Raw genomic sequence first — 22,091 nt, 5'->3', positions numbered from 1 at the left:
CGGAGGGCCCTTCCGTTCCCAGACCCGCCACCAAAGTGCCCCGAAGACCCGCGGCGGGAGCCCCCCGCCGCCGAATTACCGCCGAAGCGGGACCCACCGCCCGGTCTTCGGCGGTAATTCGGTGGCGGGGGGGGGGGGTCCCCGCCGCGGGCCTTCGGGGCACTTCGGCGGCGGGTCCCGGAACAGAAGGGGCCCCCCGCCGCCGAAGACCGGGCTGCGCTTCGACGGCGGCGGGTCCCGCTTCTCCCCCCCGCCCGGTTCCCGCCCGGCCCCGGCCGCCGCTTCTCCCGCCTGGCCCCGGCCCCGGCCCCCGCTTCTACCCGGCCCCGGCCTCTTACCGAGCGCGTCGCCGGCGGGGCCTGAGCTCCGTCCCGCTCAGAGCCCCGTGGTGAGGGGGCGGGGCTGTGAGCTCCACGCCGAGCGGAGGCAGCTGCCCCGCCCCCTCCCCACGGCGCTCTGAGCGGGGTGGGGCTCAGGCCCCGTTGGAGCTCCCAGCCTCGCCCCCTCACCACGCGGCTCGGATTGGGGCTCAGCCGGAGTCTCGGCGCTTGATGCGCCGAGGCTCCAGGAGAGGGGCGGAGGCGGGAGCCTCCGCTCTTCTCTTGGGGGCCCCTGCGGAGCCCGGGGCCCGGGGCAAATTGCCCCCTTTGCCCCCCCCTCTGGGCGGCCCTGGCGCTGCCGCAGACTCGGAGCGAGTGAAGGCCCTGGCGCTGCCGCCGCCGCAGACTCGGAGCAAGTGAAGGACCCGCCGCTGCTGCCGCCGCAGACTCGGAGCAAGTGAAGGACCCGCCGCTGCCGCCGCCGCAGACTCGGAGCTCCGCCCGGGGAGTACAAGCGCCGCAGCGGGTGGCACCTTTTTTAATATCTGCTCCCCCGCTTTGCCCCAGGCCCCCTGAATCCTCTGGGTGGCCCTGGTGTGTGTGTGGGGAGCTCCCCATCAGAGAATGGCTCGGAGCAGCAGTGACGGAGCGCCAGCCCCAGCACAGCAAGACTCCGGCCTTCGCCCAATGCAGCAACCACCCCCCACTCACCTCCCAGACCCCCAGGGCAGCGCAGACCTGCCACCCCCCAGATCCCCAGGGCAGCGCAGACCTGCCACTCCCAGCCCCCAGTGCAATGCAGACCTGCCACCCCCGGCCCCCAGGGCAGCGCAGACCTGCCATCCACGGCCCTTAGTATAATGCAGACCTGCCGCCCACAACTCCCAGGGCAGCTCTGCAGTGCACTGGGCATTGGAGGTGGCAGCTCTGCAGTGCACTGGGGGTCCCAGCCTGGAGCACCCTCCTGCACCCCAAACCCCTCACCCCCAGCCCCACCCCAGAGCCCTCACCCCCTCCTGCATCCCAACCCACTGCCTCAGCCCGGAGCCCCCTCCCACACCCTGACCTCCTCATTTCTGGCCCCACCCCAGAGCCCGCACCCCCAGCCAGAGCCCGCACCCCCTCCCACACCCCAACCCCCTGAGCCAGCCTGGTGAAAATGAGCGAGTGAGCGAGGGTTGGGAGAGCGAGCGACAGAGGGAGGGAGGGATGGAGTGGGCAGGAGGTGGGGCCTCGGAGAAGGGCCTGGGCAGGGGCGGGGCCACAAGGAGGAGCAGGGCAGGGGGCGGGGCAAGGGGGTTCGGTTTTGTACGGCCCGTCCCTGAGTCCCGTACCTCCCTGGGCACGAGTACCAGGCCCCCTCTCCTGCTCCGGCGCCAGCCCCACATCGGAACACTCAATGTACTTCTCCCTGCGGAGAGAGGAGACACGGGAGTTCTTAGGGGCAGGGGCACCAGCTACTGTCTGTCCATACAGCCCCACGTGCCAGGGAGCCCCCCACTCCGGTCCATACAGCCCCACGTGCCAGGGAGCCCCCCCACTCCGGTCCGTACGGCCCCACGTGCCAGGGAGCCCCCCCACTCCGGTCCGTACGGCCCCACGTGCCAGGGAGCCCCCCACTCCGGTCCGTACAGCCCCACGTGCCAGGGAGCCCCCCCACTCCGGTCCGTACATCCCCACGTGCCAGGGAGCCCCCCACTCTGGTCCGTACAGCCCCACGTGCCAGGGAGCCCCCCACTCCGGTCTGTACAGACCCACACACAAGGGAGCCCCCATCCCGGTCTATACAGCCCCTCCCATCCTGGCCCTGGTCTATACAGCCTCACATGCAAGGGAGCTCCCACCCTGGTCCATACAGCCCCCCCCATCCTGGCCCTGGTCTGTACAGCCTCACACGCAAGCGAACCCCCCACCCCGGTCCGTACGGCCCCCCTGCCCTGGCTCTGGTCTGTACAGCCTCACATGTGAGCACCCGCCCCCGGGTCTGTACAGAACCACATGCAAGGGAGCCCACTGTCCTGGACTGTATGCCCCCCACCCCAGCCCCGGTCTGTACAGCCCCATGCGCAGGGGGCTCCCAGTCCTGATGGCCCCATGCACAAGGGCCCCCTCACCCCGGCCCTTATGGCCCCCTGCCCGTACGGTCCCACCCAGTCTGAACAGCCATGAGGGCAATGGGGCCGCAGCCCAGCTCTGTGAGCTCTCCTGATATAATGATCGAATAACCAAAGGTGAGAAGGGGTGTTCAGAGCACAGAGCGTGGGACCCCTCCCTCTCTCCTCTCCCCTGGGGTGTTACAGGCTCAGATTACTAGGGCAGGGTGTGCAGGAACCCACATAACCTGCTGGGGTCCAGGTCGCTGACGGGTTCTCCTGCCTTTTAGTCTCCTCTTGGGGCCATTTACGGGGCTGGACTGAGATGGAAGCGGCTCTCCCCAGGGGTTGTCCCCCCTTTCCCCTGGTTCAGCTGCCAGCACTGGGGGCAGGGACAGGCTCTCACTCAGGATTCAGCTGTGTGCACACGAAGGGGGCTTGCAGTGCGGCCGGGTCCAGCCGGTAATCCAGCAGTGACGATGCGGCAGCACGGACGTCAGGGTGGGCAAGCAACCCGGGTACGTAGCCAGGGTCCTGGCAGGCCTGCGCTGGGCAGCTGCCCTTCCAAAGCCCGTGCATCACGTCTTCACTGCTGTTGGGACCTACCTGCGCTGCCATCGCACCTTCTGTGGAGGTGCTGATGGCCCCGTGTCTGTACAGCACCTAGCGCAACAGGGCCCTGATCTACCTGTAGCCTCTACCACACTCCCTAACAGTCCCTCCGGGGCAGAGACCGCATCTCGGTTCGTTGGGCCCCCAGGAATCCCTTCAGGGGCACAGGCTCGAGGCCTGCACACCCCGTGCTGGGGAGATCGCGTGGGCTCAGTGACAGAACCAGCATTTCCCACTAGCACGCCCGTCACGGCTCACGCTGCCCCGACGGGAGAACGCCCAAGATCCTGCATGCAGGCAAGGGAGACACCGGGCGGATGCGCCCCCAGAAACGATGTCAACACCCATGACCTGTGACAGCAGCACTTGTTATCTGTAGTGACCCCACTGTGCTAGGTGCAAACACAGAACAGAAGGACGGTCCCTGCAAGCTACCGAAGGACAGAAGCCTCTGTGCTCCAGAACCCTACAGGAGAGGAGCAGGTGCAAGGCCTAGCACACCTGTCTGGGTCTACTCAGGTGTGCCCACCACCAAAGCGTCCTGACTTGCTCCAAGCAGGGTTAGACAACACGACACTGATTGCTCCTGAGCTCTGGCTACACTGCGGTTCCCACCTTGCTGCCAGCACCAATGGGCAGTTACGGCTCCTAATTTCCCTAGTGTACACAAGGCCCCCCTGCAATGGCACAGATGCCCCCGTCTGATGCTATGGGTAGGAGCTCCGGTGGAGGGCAACATCCTGCAGGTCAGGACTGGAGGGAACCTTCCTCCCCAGCCCCAGAGGGAGAGGGCAGTTGGAGAGGAATCCCAAGATGCTGTGTGGGGTGCAGGGATCCCCCCAGTCCAAGGAGCCCCTTGGGCCACGGGAGGAAGACCCGTAACCCTCCTCCAGCTGCTGACTGTATAAGGGCTCTCTCAAGGGTAACAATTTAGGGAGGGGAGACCTCTGGTGGTGGGAACTGGGAAGCCAGGCAAGGTGACTTTTTTTGTTTGTTTGTTTTAAATGGAGACATACCCATCTCCTAGAGGTGGAAGGGACCTCGAAAGGTCATTGAGTCCAGCCCCCTGCCTTCACTAGCAGGACCAAGTACTGATTTTGCCCCAGATCCCTAAATGGCCCCCTCAAGGATTGAACTCACAACCGTGGGTTTAGCTCAAACCACTGAGCTAGCCCTCCCCCCTGTTCACCTGTGCCAGGGGCCATCTGAAGCCAGAGGCTGCACTCCAGTCCCGCTCACGCCCTACTCTGAGGGCGTCAGGTTGGCGCTGCCCCCTACTGGGAGTGGAACAGGATGCAGGGGACAAGTGTTTGAGCAGGGGCTGATCCCCGAAGAAAGTGGCACCTGCTGCAGGCTGAGATAACTGGGCTAATGATCAATGCCAGCTGCAACCAAAACCCTCCTCCCTGGGAGACGGGGCAGGGGCTCCCCCCAGAGAGACGAGGGGAAGGGGAATGGGATGGCAATTAATAGCCCAGAGTTAATGCCAACAGCACCTGCAAGGGGGGGCACCTGAAACCAGCCCCATCCCCTCAGAACCACCCCGACTCCCCCCCGCCACGCCCTGAGCCCTAGGATTAGAACTCAGCGCCTCTCCCTGGGGCCCCGATCCTGCCCAGACATGGAGTAGCCCCTGCTCTGGTGTCCAAGGAATGTGTTTCGAACGGGGGAAAAGCTCCCAGGCCCAAGCTCTCCTCCCTGCCCCAGGCTCCATGGCTTCCCTACTCCATGGCAAGTCCCCCGCACCATGCCGGCCACAGGGTGACCACTGCCCCCACCATGCACAACTCCTGGCCATGGCTCTGCCCCAGCCTGCCTGCGCTGGCGTTACCTGCCCTCGCCCCGCAGCTGCACTGACCTGAGCTTGTCTCTCGCCAGCAAGAGCTGCCCGTACACCATCTGGGTCTCGGCATCCGGGTCGAGGGGGTCGCTCCAGTCCCCCAGGGTCATGGCAGAGTGAGTCCGGCTGCAGCCGCGCACTGGGGGCAGGAGAGAAAGGACTGTTCCAACGAGGCCTGAGGCGCTGGCAGGAGGGGCTGCCATGCAAGGTATGGGGTGGGCCTGGGGCCCTGCCTGCAAGGGTCTAGGAGCAGAGCGGGTCGCTCCTGACTAGCCAATCAGCCTCCAGGGAAGCCCTCTCCCCCATCTCCCCCGAGGCCATGGGTCAGGGAGATCCAGCCTTCCAGCCAGGTCAGGGCTCCCGCCAGGCCGCTCTGCCACCAGGCCGCTGGGTTAACAGCTGCTTGGGGCTGATGTGTGGCCTTTGCTACCCTCCCCCAGGCCCAGGTGCTGCGCCAGTGGATTGAGTGGAGCTTGGGAGACCTGGGTTCGGTTCCCGGGCAGTCACTTCCCTGCCCTGTACCTCGGTTTCTCATCTGTGCAATGGGGGTAAGGCTAGCGCTGTCCTGTGTGTAGTACCTCGAGCTGTGCAGGTGGTAAGAGCTGGGTGTTATAGGGGGAGGGGGCCTGGATCTCCCAGCCCTTAGATGGCCCCACCTATCCCCAAGCGGAGAAGCAGCAGCACAGAACGGTCTCTGGGTCGAAAAAGCCCCTTCCCTTGCCAAAGCCCAGTGGGCTGAATTTGCAGCAGCCCTGTAGCTGGCAGGGGCCAGTTACCTGTGCGGTCAGGCTGCAGGCAGCAGGTCCAGCGGTTGCCCCGGAAGGCACCCGGGTGGCAAGAGGGCAGCATGCGCTCATTGCAGATGCTGGCCTTGCGGATGGCCGACAGCCACTGGTTCAACTCGTTCACATTCTGCTGGAGACAGGGGAGCCTCAGCCAGGGAGGATGGTGCCGCTTCGCCCCGACCCCCCGAGTTCTAGTCCTGGCTCCGGCCTGCTGGGTGACCTTGGGTAAGTCCCTCCCCCTTTGGTACCTCAGTTTCCCCATCTACACCTCAGCACAGACTGTTCCAGGCTGCAGTGTGATCCATGGATTGGATGAGACTCATCCAGATTTTCACCCCCCCGCTTCTTTACTCATGTCATGGCCAGCTTGGCAATGGCCTCGGTTAAAGCAACGGAACAGAGCCTCTGCCGCCCCTGTCCGACAAGCCCAGCCTGGCAGCCGGGTGGTACTGCCCAGGGCTCCAAATCCCAGGGGCCCACGGACACCGCGGCCGCACCAGGGGCCACCATGGGTTGAACTAAAGCACGAAGGCCCCCAGGTGGGGGTCCTGCCAGGCCCTGTCCCCCGCAGAGCTGGCCCAGAGGGGACGCTCAGCGCACACTGGGCAGCAGGTGGTGCTGGCTCAGCAGACTGGTGACCGCGCTGCCAGGGCCCTGCTGCACTGGGCCCCCTCCCTGGCGGGAACTCGCCTTGCACTGGATGTACATGGTGCGCAGCTGCCCTTCCTTGTCCTGCGTTATGATCTGCATCATGTGTGGCTGCTGGAAGGCGTTTTCGTCCACCCTCTCCACGGCGCAGATCCGCTGGATGGGGATGGAGGAGCGAACCTGCACGAAGAAAGAGTGGGGGGCTCAGGGCTGGCAGAGCGGGTGGAGGGCCGGTGGGATTGAGGGGCGCTGGCAGAGCTCGGGGAAGGGGGAACCCAGGGCTGGTACAGCAGTTAAAGGGGTAGGTGGGATTGAGGGGCGCTGGCAGAGCTGGGGGGAACCCAGGGCTGGTGTAGCAGCGGGGGTAGGAGGTTGCACACTGGGATTGAGGGGCGCCGGCAGAGCTGGGGGAAGGAGGAGCCCAGGGCTGGTATAGCAGGGCAGGGGGGTGGGGGGATTGATGGGCGGTGGCAGAGCTGGGGGGAGCCCAGGGCTGGTGTAGCAGCGGGGGCGGGATTGAGGGGCACTGGCAGAGCTGGGGGAAAAGGGAGCCCAGGGCTGGTGTAGCAGCAGAGGGGGAGGGGGGCAGTGCAGAGTAGGATTGGGGGGCACTGGCAGAGCTGGGGGAAAAGGAAGCTGGTGTAGCAGCGGGGGGTGGGGGCGGGGGGGCAGACTGGGATTGAGGGGCGCCGGCAGAGCTGGGGGAAGGGGAGCCCAGGGCTGGTGTAGCAGCGAGGGTAGGAGGCTGCATACTGGGATTGAGGGGAGCTGGGGGGTGCCCAGAGCTGGTGTAGCAGCGGGGGGGGGGGCAGACTGGGATTGAGGGGCGCGGGGGGAAGGGGAGCCCAGAGCTGGTGTAGCAGCGGGCGGGGGGGCAGACTGGGATTGAGGGGCGCTGGGGGAAGGGGAGCCCAGGGCTGGTGTAGCAGTGGGGTGGGGGGCAGACTTGGATTGGGGGGCACCGGCAGAGCTGGGGGAAGGGGGAGCCCAGGGCTGGTGTAGCAGCGGGCGGGGGGGGCAGACTGGGATTGATGGGCGGTGGCAGAGCTGGGGGGAGCCCAGGGCTGGTGTAGCAGCGGGGGGGGGGGCAGACTGGGATTGAGGGGCGCTGGGGGAAGGGGAGCCCAGGGCTGGTGTAGCAGCGGGCGGGGGGGGCAGACTGGGATTGATGGGCGGTGGCAGAGCTGGGGGGAGCCCAGGGCTGGTGTAGCAGCGGGGGTAGGAGGCTGCAGACTGGGATTGAGGGGCGCCGGCAGAGCTCCACAGCAGAGACCCCGTCCATGCTCTGCCTGCCTCCCGCTAGCATGACCCTCCCGTCCCGGAGCTTGGCCCTAGCGAGTGGCAGCACCCGGGTCTCCGTTCTCGAGGGCACAGGGGGACACACCTGCCCCTCTGGGGACCTGGCGTAGGAGAGGGTCTCGCTGCTCAGCCAGAAGTAGCGTTTCTTGAAGGTGAAGCGCGGCAGCAGGTGGAGCGCCTCGGCCTTGCGCTTGTGCAGGTAGCCCTCCTTGATGGTGACCGAGGGGTGGAAGAGCGTCCGGGGCTGGGCCTTGCCCGCTGGGTGGAGAGGAGAGTGGGGTTACCCCGTCCGTCTGCCTGGGGAAACGCCAGCGCCTGCACCAGGCCCGGTTGTGCCTGACAACGACCCCCTGGACCCGGGAGAGGTGCGCTCTGGTGCCTGCAGCCTGGTGAAGCCAGGGGCTGCATCACCTTCCCACCCCAGGCCAGGGCGATGACCCACAGGCAATGCTGGGCTCCCTCTGGGCAGAGCCAGGCTAAATGAGGGGGAGGCTGGATTCTCTGCCCATCCCAGAGGAGAGCGATCCCTGGCCAAGCACAGGGAGATGGGCTGCCCCCCAGCCCACCCCCTCCCAGGGGGCCGAGTGATCTGCCCCTGCAGCACCCCCGGCCCCCAGCCAAGAGAGCTGAGATTTCTGCCGTCAGTCACTGACACCAATCAGAGCGGGCCCGGAGCGCAGGTAGCCGTGGGGCTGGGGTACTGGCTGCCCTGGCACACACAGGAATCCTTCAGGGCAGTTTGGTCACTCAGATCCACAATCGTCCCAGGATCCCCCTTGTCCCCGGCAGGGCCGGCTCCAGACCCCAGCGCGCCAAGTGTGCGCTTGGGGCGGCGTGCCGCGGGAGGGCGGCAGGCAGCTCCGGTGGACCTCCCGCAGACGTGCCTGCGGACGGTCCGCTGGTCCCGCAGCTTTGGTGGAGCATCTGCAGGCGTGCCTGCGGGAGGTCCACCGGAGCCGCGGGACCGGCGACCGCCAGAGCGCCCCCCGCGGCGTGCCGCCCTGCTTGGGGTGGCGCAATTCCTAGAGCTGCCCCTGGTCCCCGGGCCCCCCAGAGCCAGGCTCAATGGCAGGAACGGCCCATTCTCCAATGGCTGAAGCACACACAGTGTTCCCCAGAAGGGGGCGCCATTTCCCGCCTGATCCCAGCCCGCCACACAGGACTCCCCACAAAGCTCTGCGTTTGAGTCAGTAATCATGGGCAGGGCGGGTCCAGAGACAGGGAGAGCGGAGCCCATCTCACCCCTTGCCCGGCCCTTTGGCACGGCGCTGGCTCTCCTGGGAGTCAGTCGCAGGGGATTCCAGCGGCTCCGCTTCCAAAGAGGCCCAGAAAGCCTGGGGTGCACAAACCCGTGAGCTGGCCAAGCTTTTCCAGCCTAGGCAGCGCTTCGGGAGTCAGATCAGAGTGGGGCGCTCCCAGTCTCAGCCGAACCTGCCCCCGCGGGGCTGAAAGGGGCACACCGGAGCCCCTGCAGGAGCCCTAGGGAAAGGTTCCAGCCTGGCTCAGCCAGAAGGGGAAAGGAGCAAAGGCAGATCTGGCACTGAGTGGGACCTGTGGGGCACCTACTTACACCCGGGTGAGATGGGTGTGCCAGGACAGCGGGGGATTGAGGGGCAGCGGCAGAGCTGGCGAGAGCTCCCGGGACTCAGAGCTGCATGCTGACTCTTGTGAGAGAGGCTGGAACCTGGGCTGCTCCTCTAATGGCCTGACTCCAGTGTGTCTGGGATGAGGGCCCAGGTGTGCTGTACCGGGATGGATAATAAGCTGGCTCTGGTCCTTTAACGTCCTTCCCTGCCCACAACGCCTGCCCGCTGTGCTCACCCCTGGCCCTGCACAACTCCCTGTTCTGCACCAGCCAGGCCACGGCCAGCCCAGCGCCCTGCATGGTTCGAGTGTCACCCGGCCTTGGCGCGGAGATGGGACTGAGCTGTGCTTAGCTGTGCCACAGGGACTCTGCCGCTGGGGGTGCTTTGGAGCCTGGCCGGGCTGAGCCCAGCTACGTGAGGCCAGCAGCAGCCAGGAGCTAAGCAGCAGAAAGTCACATCCTCACATTCCATCTAAATTGCATCAAACCAGCGTCATAGTGGGCTGGTAAGGAGAACCCTGTCCTGATAGTGCCCAGCATCACCAGAGAACGAAACAGCTCGTAAGACGTTCAGGGAAAGTTTGTTTGACAGCATCTGTCTGGCAAGGAGTCGCCTACCAGCTGTGACTGTGGAATCTCTACGTCTATTGTTTTGCCTCCATGGTCCCTGCTTCTCTATTGTTTATCTGGCTGGTCCTTTGATCGTTTCTGCCTGGTGCAGCGTTAATTTTGCAAGATTTAAATAAGCTCCGGTGGTGGGGGTGGTTTGGTAATGGGCTGGGCTGGGTGAAAAATGCTGCTTTGCAGGACTTTAGTTTACAACAGCTGGTGACGGGAGAGCTAAGCAGGACTCAGGTTTAACTATAATAACTGGGGTCCAAAAGGAATTTCTTGGGAACCAGCTCCAGGGCACAGCCCACGATCAGAGCTGCCAGACCTCAACACCCTGCCAACTCCATCGTGCAGAAGCTGGTGGAGCCGCAGATAACCTGCTCCTGGCTGGCCACTAGGGAAAGTTCGTCTGATTATGGGGAGTGGTGAGCACTGAACGCTTAGTGCGTGTGTTCTGCTTAGGTAACTGCTAATAAATAGAGGATAAGGATGTTACTGCGTAAGGCTCTTTCACTGGTAAAAGGCCCCGCAAACCCACAGAAGTTTATGCCCTGAGCCCTAGGAACTGGGTACGGGTGGCCTGGAGACCTAGGAGCTGGGAAAGTGTGGAGGTGCCTAAATTAACTGAGTCACACCTTGTGCCCACGACAAGGTAAAGGTGGGTGCCAGCGCCCACTGCAAGACCAGCCCATGCCCTCCCCATGCCCAACGCTATCGCGCTGTGTCCAGGGCCCAAGACACAGGAGCTGTTCGTAGCACAGACAGGGCCCCAGATGGCTGGGGTGGCATGCGAGGCCGTGGTAACTCAGCTGATCTCAAGAGGAAGCAGCTGGTCTCCTGGCACCCAAGGGTCCCCCACTCCGGGGACAGGCAGAGAACCCAGCCTCCATGCTCATTTAATCCTGGATCAGTCCCTCACAGCGTTCTCCTTCTAGCCCCCGCCCTGCCCCCCATGCCATGCTCAGTCTGAGAGACAGGCTGTGCCCACCAATCCTGGAGCATGCTCCCTAACCCCCCCCCATGGCCCTGGGGACCCCAGACCCTGCATTGTGTGGGCAGGAAACATGGAGACAGCTGGTGATTTCTAGCCATCACCTTCCTCACTGCCTGGCAACAACTGCAGATTTGAATCCCCTTCAAACACCTAACGAGCAGGGAACTGGTGAGAAACACCATCAAGGGCTGCACACTCCAGGCTCCATCCTGAGGAGTGCTGAGCACCCGGCCACTCCCACTGACATCCACCCCAGGTGCTTGGCGCTGCTCGGCCCAAGCCTTTCGCTGCTGACAGCACAGGTTTGCGTGGCAGGGTCTGGGTGGAAACTCAGGTCCCCCCTTCCTCAGGGGCAAGGTGGAGGGGGTGCAAGGGGCAGGAAGTGGTGGCTGCCCCAGGGGAGGGCGACCTGGTAGGATCAGGACCGAGGGCCCTGCGTGGGGCAGCACGGAGATGGAATCCTAAGACTGAGCCCCCCTTCCCGAGGGTGGGAGAGGGTCTGGGCTCTGTTCTGGTGCCTGGAGGGTGGGAGAGAGTCCGGGCTACAGTGCCAGCACTCTCGCTCCAGGACAGGCCAGCGGCTCCTCCAGGTCACAGGCCGTGGTTGCACGGCAAGAAGACAGCAAAGGCCTGGGCTCCTACACAACTGAGGGATCTGAGAGAGGGACCCTCCCAATCCAGTGCCCTGCATGCGCTCGTCCCCCTCCAGAGATTGGACAGCAGCTAGCAGGGCTCCCTGCCCTACCTTCTCTGGGGCAGCCCCATGGGACAGGAGCCCTGCACACCCTGACAGTCACCACAGCTCTGCTCCAGCCGCCCTGCCGAGCCCCTCTCTGCTCTTTCCCTGCCTAAGCCTGAGCGAGCCCGGCAGACGCACCCGCTTTGACGGCTACATTATGCAGCTGTCACATGGGATCGAGTCAGCGCACTGAGCTGGGGGAGGTCTAGGTTGGATATTAGGAAACACTATTTCACTAGTAGGGTGGTGAAGCACTGGAATGGGTTACCCAGGGAGGTGGTGGAATCTCCTGCCTTAGAGGTTTTTAAGGTCAGGCTTGACAAAGCCCTGGCTGGGATGATTTAGTTGGGGTTGGTCCTGCTTTGAGCAGGGGGTTGGACTAGATACCTCCTGAGGTCCCTTCCAACCCTGAGATTCTCTGATTCTATTCTATGATCCCAGCCATGGCTGCTCTTCACATTGCAAGACACAGCCCACTCCCACACCTCACCCAGGGGCCCAGACCACCCCCCCTTCCCCCTGGCTGGAGATGGGGGCTGTCTCTCCCTCACTGAAGCGCAGGGATGGGACACCAAAGGGCAATGGTGCTGGAGCTGAGTGTGGGCTGGAGACACCTCCTAGGAAGCCTTGAACCCTTCCAAGGTTTGGCCCAGAGCCAGGCAGGACTGACGGATGGGAGGGGCCAGACGATCAGCTGGGTGTCAGTTTGACGTATCTTGCCGTGACATCCTGCCAGTCACACGTGAGAAATGGTCGCCTCTTTGCCCTGCTAGTGCAGTGACTGTGCGCAAGCCCCACTGCACCCACTTCCAGCAAACGCTCGACTGACCGAGCTTCGAGGCAAAGAAACGTTTCCACGGTTGTCCAGTCAGAGAGCAGAAACTCCACCATGTGCCTGACCCGACCAATGGCAACAGACGCACAGCTTAGCTTGCAAACCGATTGGACAGAGGATTCGGAATTCAGGGCCCAGCTCCACCAAGGGATTTAGGGTCCTACAGAGTCCATGGAAGAAGGAGTCTAACAACTTTGGTGGCTCTGGCTGGGGGATGGGAGGGACTTCCTGTCTGCTCCCAAAGGTGCTGCAGGCACCCGATTGCCCAGCTGTGGTCGCAATGTGGCTTCGGGGAGCTGAGCCCACTGCACTGTGGCATGACTTCCTTGCTGCCTGAGATGGGTTGGCATGGGCCCCACACCGCTCTCCCTTTGCCCGCTGGTGGCACCCAGAGGCACCACCCAGGCCAGAGCCTCCTTGTGCTGAGCGCTGCCCTCTCTGCACCCGGCAGCATCAATACTTGCAGCAAGCCCAGGGCAGGAAAGGGGGTGGCCCTGAGGGCGCCCCCTGGTGCATCAGGGACTCACCGCTCTCGCTGTCCACGTCGATGAGCTTGTCCAGGAAATCCTTGACGCGGGCGATGCTGGGAAGGATGAAGGGGTGCAGCGGAGCCATCCACTGCTCCTTGCCATGCCCCAGCTGCAGGCCGAGGTTGCCGATGCTCTGCACTGCCTGCCAGGGAGAGGAGCAGCGAGGGGGGTCACAGTGCAGCCATGGGATCTGCAGGACGTCTCTCCAGCCTGGCTCAAGCCCCACCAGGGGTTTTGGACCCTTTGCTGGACAGGGTCAGTACCATCCCAGGCCACAAGCATCCCAGGGAAAACCAGGCCAGTGGCTACAGGAATGGAGATGATCAGATGCCATCTACGCTGCCTTCCCTTTGCCTGTATATTGCCCTTGGGGCAGGGACCTGCCTGCCTGGCACTGGCTCTGAGTAGTACAGACTAGCAGAAAGAACTTGCATGCATTGTCTTAGAGGTGGAAAATTTGGGGAGATGTTCACACCCCTCCCCCTGCCTCCCCTTGGACCCCCAGCAGAGCAAAAGGAAAGGGGAGGAGGGGAGGTTTTGGGTGGGACGCAGGGAGGGTCTGGGCAGCTTGGAGGCGGGAAAGAGAGAGAGAGAGGTAGGATCTGATGAGAAACCGTCAAATGAAAGAAGTCCCATTCAATTACATCATGTAATGGCAGACAGCTAAAAAGTGACAAGTTTTTAAAGTGCTTCTACACCAATGCTAGAAGTCTAAATAATAAGATGGGTGAAGTAGAGTGCCTTGTATTAAATGAGGATATTGATATAACAGGCATCACAGAAACTTGGTGGAATGAGGATAATCAATGGGACTCAGTAATACCAGGGTACAAAATATATCAGAAGGACAGAACAGGTCGTGCTGGTGGGGGAGTGGCATTATGTGTGAAAGAAAGCGTAGAATCAAATGAAGTAAAAATCTTAAATGAACCAAACTGTACCACAGAATCTCCATGGATAGTAATTCCATGCTCTAATAATAAGAATATAGCAATAGGGATATATTACTGCCCACCTGACCAGGATGGTGATAGTGACTGTGAAATGCTCAGGGAGATTAGAGAGGCTATTAAAATAAAAATCTCAGTAATAATGGAGGATTTCAACTATCCCCATATTGACTGGGTACATGTCACCTCAGGACAGGATGCACAGATAAAGTTTCTTGACACCTTAACGACTGCTTCTTGGAGCAGCCAGTCCTAGAATCCACAAGAGGACAGACAATTCTTGATTTAGTCCTAAGTGGAGCGCAGGATCTGGTCCAAGAGATGAATATAGCTGGACCGCTTTGTAATAGTGACCATAATATAATTAAATGTAACATCCCTGTGATGGGGAAAACACCACAGCAGCCCAACACTGCAGCATTTAATTTCAGAAAGGGGAACTACACAAAAATGAGGAAGTTGGTTAAACAGAAATTAAAAGGTGCAGCACCAAAAGTGAAATCCTTGCAAGCTGCATGGAAACTTTTTAAAGACACCATAATAGAGGCTCAATTTAAATGTATCCCCCAAATTAAAAAAACATAGTAAGAGAACCAAAAATGTGCCACCGTGGCTAAACAACAAAGTAAAAGAAGCAGTGAGAGGCGAAAAGGCGCCGTTAAACAGTGGAAGTTAAATCCTAGTGAGAAGGAGCATAAACACTGGCAAATGAAGTGTAAAAATATAATTAGGAAGGCCAAAAGAGACTGTGAAGAACAGCTAGCCAAAGACTCAAAAAGTTATAGCAAAAATTTTTTAAAGTAGGTCAGAAGCAGGAATTCTGCTAAACAACCAGTGGGGCCACTGGATGACCAAGATGCTAAAGGAGCACTCAAGAGTGATAAGACCTTTGTGGAGAAACTAAATGAATTCTTTGCATTGGTCTTCACAGCTGAGGATGTGAGGGAGATTCCCAAACCTGAGCTATTCTTTTTAGGTGACAAATCTGAAACACTGTCCTAGATTGAGGTGTCATTAGAGGAGGTTTTGGAACAAATTAATAAACTAAACAGTAACAAGTCACCAAAACTAGATGGTATTCACCCAAGAGTTCTGAAGGAACTCAGATGTGAAATTGTAGAACTACTAACCTATCATTTAAACCAGTTTCTGTACCAGATGAGTGGAGGATAGCTAATGTGACACCAATTTTTAAAAAGGGCTCCAGAGGTGATCCCTGCAATTACCCAGGCCGGTAAACCTGACTTCAGTACCAGGCAAACTGGTTGAAACTATAGTAAAGAACAAAATTGTCAGATACACAGATGAACATAAGTTGTGGGGGAAGAGTCAACATGGTTTTTGAGGGAAATCATGCCTCACCAATCTACTAGAATTCTTTGAGGGGGTCAACAAGCATGTGGACAAGGGGGATCCAGTGGATATAATGTACTTAGATTTTTAGAAAGCTTTTGACAAGGTCCCTTGCCAAAGGCTCTTAAGCAAAGTAAACTGTCATGGGATAAGAGGGAAGGTCCTCTCATGGATCGGAAACTGGTTAAAAGCATTATGGTCCTAGAACCTGCAGGTATTTAGAAAACTGGAATTTTTTACATGCATGATAATCCATCTAAACAATTCCCACTAGAAGGTACCTTCAATCTAGATAAGATCATACATCTCAGAGGAGCTTTTTAATCACCAAAAAGCCTCTGACACACAGTGGGAGCTATTTGTCTATTGAGGAAAGGAACGGGTTAATTTGAAATTCAACTTGACCCAGAGATAAAGATAAAGCTGCTTTGCGTTCAATGGTAAGAATCGACACAGACCATGCCAAGCATAGGAAACAACAAAGTTTAGAGGCTGCAGAGATGGAAAACACAGACGAAACAGTGAAAGGAGGAACTGAGCTTCATGTCCCTGGAGCCGATGTGGTTTGGGGACGCTGAAGAAGCCACAGTCAGCCGGCCTGGACTGGAATACCGAGCAAAGGTCTCTGAAAGGGACGCCCAAAAGACCCCAGAGCCCCCTGTCTCTCTATGCCATGGCCAGCCCAGGCAGCATGTTTGTGAGTATGAAAGTGGGTCAGGGTTTGAGCATTAACACTTCTTTCTTCCTTTTAGTGACATGAAAGCAGTTCCCGCACTCACCACTGTATTATTAGTTTATTAATAAAGCTTTAAAATTCAGTCACATGGTGTGTTCCTGTATCTTACCCCCAAACTGTCCTGCCGTCTCAGACTGATCACCTGAGATCCTAAGCAGATTGGCAACAAATATCTGTCACAGTTTTGGTGGAAAATTGAGTAAGAGGGGAGCCCTGCAGAACACACACCATCTATTTGCTTGCCCTTGTTATTTTATGTTTGCTTTGCTTGGTACTGTTGGTATTATATGTTAAGAATTGCATGATTAAAGGTGCAGTCTCTCAACCAGAGAGGGGTTTAGTATTCCTCTCTCCACTCCGGTTGACGGGGAAGGGTTGCAAGTGGCTCCACCCCCGGTCGTAGCAGGACTGGGCAATAGAGGAGTTAGGGAGAAGGGAAGAGACGTGTACCTGACACCTAGGAAAAATTGAGCAACTGAAAACATAGATAAATTGAATAGTTAAGACTCCAATTGGCCATGTGCCTTGCCAGGTGGCAAACCTCACGAGGGAGGACTCGCGTAGCCTTGTGAGTAAGAATGTTTAAGGGAAGAGACCAGGAAGGGTGGGGGCTATTTGAGAAGCCCGCCCTCCTTGCTAAATTGGTAGTGGAACAAAGCTGGTGCCCATGGAAGGGATGGTTCAGTGAGAAAAACAGGATCGGGCCCAAGTGGGCAGGCAACAGATAGAGAGATTGGAAAACAGGATGGAAATCTGGAGGGCATAGTGAAAGAAAAGGAATAAGTAATTACAGGAATGGGAAATTTAAATTCCTGGAACAATAATTGGAATGGTAAAATCTGAGTTGATTGGGTGTCGTTTTGGGAAATAAGCAAGTGATTTAAGGAAAAAGAGTCAGAAGTTAACTCTGTAGTTGCTAGAGGAAATCGAGCAGTTGAATTTTGTAAAATGCTAAATAAATTCCTGGTTTCTTTGCAGCCATTCTGAAGAAGAAATGGGCCTTTTTCCGAAGGAATGTCTGTAAATAATCCAAGCAAAGAGGTTATTTAAGTGAAATCATTTGACTATGAATAAGTTTGTCGAATTTGCTAAAAGAACACTGCCGGTGTGTACAATCTTTGCATATAGGTTTGAGATGAATTGGTGTTGTTTTAAAGTTGTAAAACAGAGAAATATTTTTGCCAGACACAGGAAATTAGTGTTTTTAATTTTGGTATTTAGCATTTAACCCTTAAGGTAACTTAATGCTTTACAAGATTTAAAATGTTTTTAAATAAAGACCAAAGTTGTGGCTGCAGCAGGGCAGTCAAAGCCAGGAGAATGGGAAAAGATTTTAGATCTGTTTTTGTTAACAAAATAGCAGATAAGAGCTCTAGGGTGACCAGACATCCTGATAAAATCAGGATCGTCCCAATATTTAGGCATTTGTCAAAGATCGGTCGGGACGCAATTTGTCCCGATATTTTGCTTCGCCGGCAGCACTCAGCATTTTTTTTTTGTTGCTCTGCTGGAGGGCCCTCCCCCACCCCCACAATGTGTCCCGATATTTTCTTCCTCTCATTTGGTCACCCTAAAGAGCTCTGGTAAAGAGAGAAGGACAAGGCTCTGTGTGGTTGAGCTGTCACTTTGCTGGAGATTTTGTGAGCACAAAAGAAACAGTTACACCTTGTGTAGAAATTGATGTGGCTAGTGTTGTGGAAATTGAATAGTGGAGGGAATGTGCATTTTCCCCTGAACATGTGCAGTGTATATTGTATCGGGGTAAAAGAAATGCAAACCCACCATGCTACTTAATTAAAATCATATTAGAACTCCAAAGGGAGCCACAATAGGTTGTGTTGTCTTTTTCAAGTCGCTGTGTGTTTTGAAAGCAGGAGTTAAAAGTAAAAGGCAATCAAAATTCTGGTAAAAACAATTGTGTCCCTTTTAAGTAAGAGTCTTTAAGCTTTGGATCCAGAAGCAAGCCAGAAAGCATCTCTATTAATGGAAATTATTTAATTGATAAGGTAGAAGCCACTGAAAGCTGGGCTGCCTATGAAACAAATACAAGAAAATATGGGGTAATTCCTCTGTTTTGCCTGAAATCAACAAGGGTATTTGTATATAAAGGAAATATTTTAAGCAATGACTGACTGCCCAGAAGGGCAACTTTCCCTATGTTCTTTTTGTCTTTCAGGAAATCAGAGAAAACTGATGCCAGCTGAAAAGCAATCAACATACCATGCATTTACTGGCACAACAGGAGTTATGTTCTGTGGTTTATGTCCTGTCTTGTGGTGTTTGTCTTGTGGCCAGAATTATTATATTTAATATTTTCATAGGACAATCTAGTTCAAAATCAAATAGAAGGGTAAAATCAAAATGCAGATACTTGTTTTATTCAACTTGGAATATAAAGTGTTTGGAGAATATCAAGAAAATGTGATATACTGACGTCTAATACATTTGCTTAAGTAAGAAAAAGAAACTTCATTGGCCAGATTTTTTAAATGAAAAAATTGTTAAAATTTGCACACCAATAGTCTTTGGAAGCAAGGACATGAAAGGTTAACCCACTCCTCATATTGCACATGGGATCCTTCTGGCTACCTCCGATTTCTAGCCTGAGGGCTGGGGAGGGTGGGAAGCCATTGGACACCCGAGGTTGTACCGAGTGGACTCCTCAAAAGTGGGTGTGCTTGTCCTGGCGTGTTGCTCCAAAGCTCTGTAATGAAGTTATTTTACTGGAAGGGTGTATGTGGCATACGTTAAATAAGAAGACTAAAGTACTGTATAATGGCAATGTGTATGTTTTCATTGTTGGGAAAAAGTGTATGAGTGAAGAGTGGAAGTTTCCTTTGTATCCTTTGTAGGTTAAAAGAAGCCAAGAAGAGGAGAAGGAAAAAGAACAGAACAAGTTAACCTAAAAAAAAAAAAAGCAAAAAAGCTCAGTCCAAAGATAAGACGCTGGCCCCTTTGAAGGACACTGCTCACAGCTAAGACTTGGCTGACAACCAAGAAAAGAAGGGGCTTGAATCTGCCCAAGCAGCTGTAAAATCTGCAAAACACTGCCAGGCATTAATGAAATGTGTTAGGTTTCTTTTCTCACAGGTAAAGAAGCACTACCCAAAGACCCCAGTAGCCTGGCCACTCCTTGGAACCAGGAGACTGGATCTATGTAAAGGTCCACCAATGAAAGACTGCTTTGGCTCCATGCTGGAAAGGCCCTTACCAAGTCCAGCTGACCACCAACACCACTATGAAGTGCCAAGGACTGACTGCCTGGACCCATGCTTCTCACTGCAAAAAGACCCCTCCACCTGGAGATGACTCTTCGACTGATGATCAGCCTATTTCTCCTTCTAGCTCTGCGGTGCCTTCTGGACAGCAGGGAAAAAGGACAAGGTGACGTGCTAGTAACCTCTCCCTTGTCCACTGACAGAGCTAACCTGCATTCAGTATTTGCTACAGAAACCAAAGCACTACAGGGTGATGTGCTGGTAACCTCTCCCCTGTAAGATGCTGAGCCACGATTGCTTCAGGAAAGAAGAAGGAACACTCACTCTGCTGAAATTGCCAAACTCCAGGGATTCCTAACTACAAAAGACATTAAGAACTGACCCTGGTGAAGAAACAAAGAATTATACACAGGCAGGAAAAACCTGTGGGACCCATGCTTGGGAATGTGGTATTGATTGGATTTGGGGGGTTATTTTACAGGCTGCACCCTGTGTTTTTGATTAACTGCTTTCAGCATGTATTGCCCTCCCTAACTGGATTTTAAATGACAAATACCAAAGGCCACTATCTCCTCCATTACACTATTACCCCTGTAATACATCCAAATACAGACAATGCCATATATCTGACAAAAGCCAATGGCAAAGGCCTTCACACTTTAGTGATTTATTTAAATACTGTTTGGAAAAAAATATTTTTTAAGGTTCAGGATATCCCATATAAGTGAACAGTTGAGTGGAAAAAGACTGGTCAGAGGAGATAAAAGTATATGACATCACCACAAATGAGCTTCAAGAATTTGAAATGAAGGTTTTATGATGGGATTGATATAATGGCCATTTCAGGGGGTCTGTAGTACATCAGGGGGAAGGTATCCTTATTGATTTGGTTACCCAATTAGTAAATAACCAGATTCATACTCAGAGAGTGTGTTCTGCCACTGGAAATTTTATCTGTACTGAAATGATCACAGAATATCAGGGTTGGAAGGGACCTCAGGAGGTGTCTAGTCTAACCCCCTGCTCAAAGCAGGACCAATCCCCAAACAGATTTTCACCCCAGTTCCCTAAATGGCCCCCTCAAGGATTGAACTCATAATCCTGGGTTTAGTAGGCCAGGGCTCAAATCACTGAGCTATGACTCCCCCAACTAAGCCCTCCTAGTAACTAATAATTTAACCTGTGCCATATTACAATATACCCTTTCCTATGCTATTAATTTTAATGCCTCTCTAAAGTACCTGAGAATATTTAAAATAATAGATGTGGTATAATGCTACCCCCAAAAGAGATGTACTAGGACATCGAAAAACAATAATTAATGCCCCATTAGGGACTGTAAAATTTACCCTGCCCCTATCCAATGTTCAAATCACTTCCATGTATCCAAATTGCTCCAAGGGAAATGCTATTGGCTAGCACAGCAAAGGGCACAGATGTAAGTCTCCTCTAGGAAGAAAAGAGGCTTAGCTGGACACTTATGGGATGGTGCAAATAGTGCAGCAGCAATTTGGAATATTCTTAAGGGCCAACAACATGATGAGAAATTAGGGCAGCTAGAAAAAGCCACAGGCCTTATTTCTAGAGCACAACTAACCTAAGTACAGGCTGGAGTTGGTGAGTGACATGTTATTCTGCCCTTAGTTCAATGACCCAGAAGTTGCTGACAGAGATGGTATTGAATATCACTGAGGCTGGGAAGGCATTGCAGTGGGATTTGGCATGGAGATTCAAAATTTCCTGAATGACCAGCTAATGGCCATTCAGAGTGATCTCGAGCATGAGGCATGGCCCACTGCCCTTACAGATACCTCAGGAATGCCATCTGATGTGTGGCCATGGAGACGTACTTGGAGATCTTCAGGATGGATGTGCAAGTACTCGCAGTGCTCCTTCCAAGCATATGGGACAGTAGGAGGGGTGTGGGCTCCCACATACCAAATCCTGCCGTGCCCATGGGGAGCATGCATGTGGAACTGGATTATTCATAGATTCATAGGACTGGAAGGGACCTCGAGAGGTCATCGAGTCCAGTTCCCTGCCCTCATGACAGGACCAAATACTGTCTAGACCATCCCTGATAGACATTTATCTAACCTACTCTTATTCACCGTGATAGCTGGGAGATTAGACCACCTGGTAATGCCTAGCCGATTTGTTGTTAGTGCTCCTGGAATAACACCTGGTATTTGGATTGGAATAGGGAATCAGTGGACATTTTGGCCCTTGGAAACCCTGCAGCTTTAGTGTGTAAGGAAATTGAAGCAAGTGGAAGTTGTCACAGTGTTTCACAAAGTTTGGTGGGAAGGTATGGGACAAGGAACTTCCCTGACAGGACACCTACTTTTTCAAGCTAATGATAGCTGTGTGTATGCTGAGGCCACCACTTTGCGAGATATACATTTTAATCTCACTACTGCTACAGGCAATCATATTATTTACTTGCCTGTGGATAGAATTTTACAAGTAGTCCTTAGGTTTCAGATACCCTTTAATTGGACTAGTTTAGTATTTGATCGGTTTCAAAATTTGCTTTCACTGTTACCAGAGGTTCAAAGAATCTCTGAATCACAAGGGCAAATTCATATGCTTCAAAATATATATCAAGTTGAAAAGTATGCCTTTCGTACAGCTTATAGTGTCTACTTTATATACTAAGTATGATGTATTGTGCTTTGTGACTAAAACTGTACAACCACCCCATCACGTTATTACTGTGGGAATGTTACTTCTTGTTATTTGGTTTAGGATTATGTTGTTGTTGTTGTAAAGGTTGTGATAATAGTAATATCTTTCATGTCCATGCTAATCATGCATTGTCACTGCATCCAATCGAGACCCCTAAGGTTGAAGCATTTGATGTAGAATCTGAAATCTAAGGCTTGATGCAAATAGAGATTTAGGAATGTTTGTTGTGCTAGAAGCACAAAAGGGGTGTGTGG

At 55.2% G+C, this 22,091-nt stretch overlaps 1 protein-coding gene across 2 annotated transcripts in view; it reads right to left on the bottom strand.

Moving 5' to 3' along the window:
* RASAL1 (RAS protein activator like 1) overlaps nt 1-22,091 on the bottom strand; it is a 115,574-nt gene that overhangs the window by 3,744 nt on the left and 89,739 nt on the right. For both annotated transcript variants that reach the window (XM_044990534.1, XM_044990536.1), the window contains exons 15-20: nt 12,890-13,034; nt 7,683-7,855; nt 6,341-6,478; nt 5,642-5,777; nt 4,884-5,004; nt 1,655-1,731 (exon numbers count right to left, since the gene is read on the bottom strand). In XM_044990534.1, the coding sequence (XP_044846469.1) occupies nt 1,655-1,731; nt 4,884-5,004; nt 5,642-5,777; nt 6,341-6,478; nt 7,683-7,855; nt 12,890-13,034 (790 nt within the window). The remainder of the gene's footprint in view (nt 1-1,654; nt 1,732-4,883; nt 5,005-5,641; nt 5,778-6,340; nt 6,479-7,682; nt 7,856-12,889; nt 13,035-22,091) is intronic.

This window comes from Mauremys mutica, chromosome 16 (assembly GCF_020497125.1).
Source record: "Mauremys mutica isolate MM-2020 ecotype Southern chromosome 16, ASM2049712v1, whole genome shotgun sequence".
NCBI classification, from domain to species: domain Eukaryota; kingdom Metazoa; phylum Chordata; order Testudines; family Geoemydidae; genus Mauremys; species Mauremys mutica.
Note: the sequence above shows the minus strand (reverse complement) of the source record. Positions and strands in the feature narration are given on the sequence as shown.